Source organism: Sprattus sprattus (assembly GCF_963457725.1).
Source record: "Sprattus sprattus genome assembly, contig: scaffold_96, whole genome shotgun sequence".
In the NCBI taxonomy this organism is placed as follows: Eukaryota; Metazoa; Chordata; class Actinopteri; order Clupeiformes; family Clupeidae; genus Sprattus; species Sprattus sprattus.
Genome location: NW_027666885.1, coordinates 38,075 through 45,000, shown reverse-complemented (window position 1 = coordinate 45,000; position 6,926 = coordinate 38,075). Strand labels below are relative to the sequence as shown.

Below are 6,926 nucleotides of genomic sequence, written 5' to 3'. Positions count from 1 at the left end.
TCTTCAATAGGATGGTAACTAGAGATGCACTCAATAGACACTCATCTTCAATAGGATGGTAACTAGAGATGCACTCAATAGAGACACTCATCTTCATTAGGATGGTAACTAGAGATGCACTCAATAGAGAGACACTCATCTTCATTAGGATGGTAACTAGAGATGCACTCAATAGAGAGACACTCATCTTCATTAGGATGGTAACTAGAGATGCACTCAATAGAGAGACACTCATCTTCATTAGGATGGTAACTAGAGATGCACTCAATAGAGAGACACTCATCTTCATTAGGATGGTAACTAGAGATGCACTCAATAGAGACACTCATCTTCATTAGGATGGTAGCTAGAGATGCACTCAATAGAGAGACACTCATCTTCATTAGGATGGTAACTAGAGATGCACTCAATAGAGAGACTCTCATCTCCATTAGGATGGTAACAATGAAGCATTTAAAAGTCCTTCAGTTCTTAAACCATTTCATTGATTCATGAACACATCCTAATTGCAGACATAATGGGTCAGTGTAGAGTATGTACACTGGGATGTCTTTAGCCTCTTTCAGATATGAACTCTGGAGAAAAGGATCAGGAGTTTGCCTGGACGCAGCCATTCAGTCTCACACCTTACCCTAATTGGAATGCAATGTCCCAAATCTGCTGCTGTTTTAATGTAAAATTCCCAGAGATTTGATAGAAAACTAGAAAGAAGTTTATAGGGAATAATAAGAGAGCATTAGCCTAAGCCAATCACAGCCCTGCTGATGGAAAACGAGGCAACTTTAGTTTCCATTGCATTTATTCTTTAACAGAAAAGGGAATCACTAGTTTGTGGGGTAGAATTCAGTGTCAATGGTGTGGACATGACCCTGCCAGCCCCCTAGTACAGGGCCAGGACAACGCCCAGGTGAGCTCAAGTGTGAACAGGGGCAGGAAACTGTCCAGACCATTTACGCTGTTTTTTATGAAAACAAATGTTTGTTTGCAGTTTGTTTCTGAACCTGAAATTTAACTCAATGTCTTTGTCTGTGTTTTCCCTGATCACAATGTACATTTAAGATCTAGATATAATGCTTTATTCTCTCCTAATCCTGGATAAATAAGGCTTAAGGCATTTTGACATATGATTAATATCAAGGCCTTTATTTCAAACTCTGGAGCCCAACCACACCTTCATGCCTCCTACGTCTCACAGCTAAAAGGGGGTTTTATTGAGAACAGATTATATCAGAGATGAGATACAGTGAAACTATTATTTCTGTGCTAGACCCCTGATCTACAGGCTTAGAGGCTGCTAGAATCAGTCAGTAATGTGTGTGTGTGTGTGTGTGTGTGTGTGTGAGAGAGTGTGTGTTAGAATCAGTCAGTAATGTATGTGTGTGTGTGTGTGTGTGTGTGAGAGAGTGTGTGTTAGAATCAGTCAGTAATGTGTGTGTGTGTGTGTGTGTGTGTGAGAGAGTGTGTGTTAGAATCAGTCAGTAATGTGTGTGTGTGTGTGTGTGTGTGTGTGTGTGTGTGAGAGAGAGTGTGTGTTAGAATCAGTCAGTAATGTGTGTGTGTGTGTGTGTGTGTGAGAGAGTGTGTGTTAGAATCAGTCAGTAATGTGTGTGTGTGTGTGTGTGTGTGTGTGAGAGAGAGTGTGTGTTAGAATCAGTCAGTAATGTGTGTGTGTGTGTGTGTGTGTGAGAGAGAGTGTGTTAGAATCAGTCAGTAATGTGTGTGTGTGTGTGTGTGTGTGTGTGTGAGAGAGAGTGTGTGTTAGAATCAGTCAGTAATGTGTGTGTGTGTGTGTGTGTGTGTGTGTGTGTGAGAGAGTGTGTTAGAATCAGTCAGTAATGTGTGTGTGTGTGTGTGTGTGTGTGTGAGAGAGAGTGTGTGTTAGAATCAGTCAGTAATGTGTGTGTGTGTGTGTGTGTGTGTGTGAGAGAGAGTGTGTGTTAGAATCAGTCAGTAATGTGTGTGTGTGTGTGTGAGAGAGAGTGTGTGTTAGAATCAGTCAGTAATGTGTGTGTGTGTGTGTGTGTGTGTGTGTGTGAGAGAGAGTGTGTGTTAGAATCAGTCAGTAATGTGTGTGTGTGTGTGTGTGTGTGTGTGTGTGTGAGAGAGAGAGTGTGTGTTAGAATCAGTCAGTAATGTGTGTGTGTGTGTGTGTGTGTGTGTGTGTGTGTGTGTGTGTGTGTGTGTGTGTGTGTTAGAATCAGTCAGTAATGACTTACTCAATGGTTGCAGCGTCTCCTTACTGTTTGTTCTTCTGACTGGGAGCTCAGGATCAGCATCTAGGATCCCAACACAGAGAGACACTCATTCACCCAGGATCTGAAGACTAGACACACACACTCCTCACACTAACCCTAACCCTAGATCCCAACACAGAGAGACACTCATTCACCCAGGATCTGAAGACTAGACACACACACTCCTCACACTAACCCTAACCCTAGATCCCAACACAGAGAGACACTCATTCACCCAGGATCTGAAGACTAGACACACACTCCTCACACTAACCCTAACCCTAGATCCCAACACAGACAGACACTCATTCACCCAGGATCTGAAGACTAGACACACACTCCTCACACTAACCCTAACCCTAGATCCCAACACAGAGAGACACTCATTCACCCAGGATCTGAAGACTAGACACACACACTCCTCACACTAACCCTAACCCTAGATCCCAACACAGAGAGACACTCATTCACCCAGGATCTGAAGACTAGACACACACTCCTCACACTAACCCTAACCCTAGATCCCAACACAGAGAGACACTCATTCACCCAGGATCTGAAGACTAGACACACACACTCCTCACACTAACCCTAACCCTAGATCCCAACACAGAGAGACACTCATTCACCCAGGATCTGAAGACTAGACACACACTCCTCACACTAACCCTAACCCTAGATCCCAACACAGAGAGACACTCATTCACCCAGGATCTGAAGACTAGACACACACTCCTCACACTAACCCTAACCCTAGATCCCAACACAGACAGACACTCATTCACCCAGGATCTGAAGACTAGACACACACACTCCTCACACTAACCCTAACCCTAGATCCCAACACAGAGACACACTCATTCACCTAGGATCTGAAGACTAGACACACACTCCTCACACACTTATTTTCACACACTGACTAAGCCCATTAGCGACTTCATCTTCGGGTGTTTAAAAATTAAAAAAAAATGTATCAACTGTGACAGACCGGCGAAAATACCTTTCACTTCAGCTGTGAAAGCAAATGTTCTTTCTAAGGCAACAGACTTTTCCTTTGCCAAGGGTTATTGAGCTTTAAAGTGCTTAGATATTACATAAAACCGTCACTGGTGTCCAGGAATGTAACCTAAACCCTGTTCACAACATTTTTACTGACGTGTCTAATGCTTCAACCCAAACTGAGATCAAATGCAGTTTAAACTTGTAGTGTAAATGCTAGTACAGACACATGAAATTAAAACAACATACTTCATCAGACGGCTTCAGCAAACTAGAACTTCGAGGGTTACAAACCTGATCAGTGTAATAACCATTGATACTGTGTGTGTGTGTGTGTGTGTGTGTGTGTGTGTGTGTGTGTGTGTGTGTGTGTGTGTGTGTGTGTGTGTGACAGAGAGACTCACATATTAAAGTCTGGATCATCTGGATATTCATTACTGTTAAATGATACAGAAAAATACATCAAAATAAGTGAGATCCTTGTCTTCTCAAACTGTGAAATAGGTAAATCATCATTGAGTCAGTTTTACATGTTTATCCACCTGCTGCAGATATCCTGACTACTTCCTGCTTGAAGATGTCATCCAGTTTCTCCTCCAGCTGCACCTTCACTGAAGAGACAGATTCCTTCACAGCCTCAAAAGAGAAGCTTTGGGTGAAGGTCATGCTGGGTAAGTCCTTAGAGCGAGGAGAGATTGACAGGACAGTCTACAGAGAGAAATACATAAAAGGTGAGGCAGACCACCTGAATATTCAGCCAGGTCTGTGTTTCCCCAAAGGCTGCAGACATGATGGGTGAATTCAGTTGGTTTAGTGTATATGCACTCATGTGTTTAGGTATTTGAATATGTTAGGCACATTAAGACATTACATTAAAAGATACACATGGATGTTTTTTTTTCAAATGATGTTACCTTGATGAAATGGATGTGATCCTCTGTGTGTGAAAGCTGCTCCAGCTCAGCATCTCTCCTCTTCAGCTCAGCAATATCCTGCTCCAGTCGCTTCAGGAGATCTTCAGCCTGACTCACCTCAGCCTTCTCCTGATCTCTGATCAGCTCTTTCACCTCAGAGCATCTTCTCTCAATGGAGCGGATCATCTCAGTGAAGATCCTCTCACTGTCCTCCACTGCTGTCTGTGCAGAGCTCTGTTAGGAGACACACAAAGAGGAGGGGGACAGGAGACACACAGAGGTATATGAAGGAGCAAACTCACTCTGGTGTGACTGGCTCTTCTTGATTAAATGACCACGGGTAAATCCTGCCAAACCAGTCTTTCTGTCTGTACTGAAGATACGATCCTTTGTGACCTCCTATAATAATTAATTGCTTGCTTTTCGACGCCGAGAGCCTTTTCGACAGCTCTCACAATCAATCACTATGGCACTGTGTCACACGCATCAAAAAACAGACCAGTTCAGAAAATCATGTCATACTCCAAAACTCCTTCTTAAGTGTGTTTTAGTCGAGATACGAACAGGATCCCAGGTCTCTCACGAGTTCACCTATTCGTATTCTCTTTCTATCGTGAAAGAGAAGGAAAACATACCTTTTCTCACTGCTGCCAGGGTTTCTGTTTCAGAGGAGTCCCGGTCTCTTACGGGCGACTCGTTCCAAATAACAGGATGCTGGTTCTTAGCAGATGTACTAAGGTACGGCGTGCAGCAAGTGCGGGGGGAGTTACCCCCCCATTGAAGGAGTCAAAATCGGGTTTGTGGTATTAATTAGTACCTCAAAGATTTATTGTCGACTAGCTCCAGCAAAAAACAAGCTCAAAAAGACACAAAGCTCACAGCGTCTCCCCTTTTTATCCCCAGTCTACTTCCTCCCAAGTCACAGACCTTTCCTTTTTAGGTCATACATTATAGACTTTGTTAGACTGCTCAATGCCTTTTTCTCTATGTCATACTTTAACAAACACGTGTTCATTATCTTCACCAACAGCATGTGTTCGCCTCCAACTGACCTGACCACACATTTCCTGACACTCAGGGCCCCAAATGACACTTCCCTTTTTTGTCTGCCTTGCACATTTCTAAAGACACTCAAAATTATAACAGCACTTAAACACATACATTGTTCTACATAAGGTATTCACTTGAAAACCTCTTTTCAACAGTATGTAAGCATAGTTCACTATTAAAGCAGTTTTTCAGCAAGCATAGATTATATAGGTTTGTTAAACATGACTCAAGCAATTTCAGTAAGCATGCATTTGTTAAATGATAATCAGTATATGGATCAATCTTGTGGCTGGCGTGTTCACATTTCTACGATTCATTCAACAGTATGTAGAGATGGCAGCATAACGGTGATAACACGATAACAAGTGATTGCTGAGCCAGCTGTTGTCTTATGTGGTCAGCTCTCACCTTGAGAGTCTCCACAGCCTTCCTCAGCTCCTGCATCTCCTTCTCTCTCTCATGGATTCTCTGCTGGAATCTCCTCTGGGTCTGCCCCTGTTTAAAAAACAGCTTCTTTTCATTGGTGGATTGTTCACAACAATGATGATCAAACATGACACCTGAACATTTTTTAAGCAAAAACCTTTGAGTACATTTTAGTCTTTTTAAGAAATTAAATTACACACTGAAGCAGTCACTATCATCTCCAAGTGAAAATCAGGATGAAGCCATGTGCTAAGTTCAAGAGGAGCTCTGGTATTTAACAGCAGAAACACTTGTGGCAAAGCTGACTCACAACCTTTTAAGCAGAACAGAACATTGTTTTATGAGGTAAGAATATGTTCACTTTGAAGCCGACAGGTTAATGTTTCACTGTTTTTACTCAACACTGGACCTTGCACCTAATAAACATTTCCTGATTCTTCCTTTCTCATATGGGCAAAGTCATTGCGGTAACAGCCAGATAAGACTGGTGAGATAGTATTCTTGTAGTTGTGGTAATACATTCAGAGTTAGTACATATAAGAGCCCTCATAGAAATGTTGGACACACATGTAGCTCCAGTACTGACCTGTTTGTTTGGCCGTTCTTCTGCAGCAGTGACTGTGTCATGGCCTTTATGTTCGTCAATCGTGCACCGATAGCAGATACAACTCTGATCGGTTCGACAAAATATTTCGAAATACTTCTTATGATGAAAGCAGATCCTGTCCTGAAGCGGGGCTGTGGCATCAATCACTGTGTGTTTTCCTCCAGGGTTTTCATAATTATGAGCTTTGAAGTGAGATTCACAGTAAGACAACAGACAATCCAGACAGGACTTCACAGCTTTGAGTTTTCTCCCAGTGCAGACGTCACACTGCACAAAAAGCTCATTGTCGCTTGAAATCGCCTCTGCCATTCTTATAAGCGCTGAGTAACACTAACACGAAGCTCCGGAACAACCGTTTCCTTTCGGTTTCTCAATCGATGATTTCCTGCGTGTGTGACAGGGTGTGACTCGAATTGAGATATCTTTGACCGCTAGAGGGCGCCAAAGACTCTTTTAGCCCACCGTTTGTTTGGATACAGACTGTATCCTCTGTGTATTTGAGTTTGACACCCTGCTAAGGTGCCTTGTCCCAGATCCAATAGATCTATGTTAAACTTAAGTTCATGTTTACATATTAAAAAAATATAATATATCTTTTTTCTTCAATAAATATATATATACTGTATATTTAGCAGTTTTTAATTTTGGCACTCTGTGTATTTGAGTTTGACACCGCTGCGCACAGGTGTCAAACTC

At 42.4% G+C, this 6,926-nt stretch overlaps 1 protein-coding gene across 1 annotated transcript; it reads right to left on the bottom strand.

Moving 5' to 3' along the window:
• Positions 1-824: 824 nt before the first annotated feature.
• On the bottom strand, positions 825-6,539 carry LOC308382578 (uncharacterized protein; the record flags this gene model as incomplete). The annotated part of the gene is made up of 7 exons (XM_080860974.1): positions 825-880; positions 2,217-2,276; positions 3,638-3,670; positions 3,776-3,941; positions 4,148-4,381; positions 5,606-5,692; positions 6,189-6,539. 7 exons carry the CDS (start codon positions 6,537-6,539, stop codon positions 825-827), a joined length of 987 nt encoding a protein of 328 aa, XP_080717100.1.
• Between the last annotated feature and the right edge of the window lie 387 nt (positions 6,540-6,926).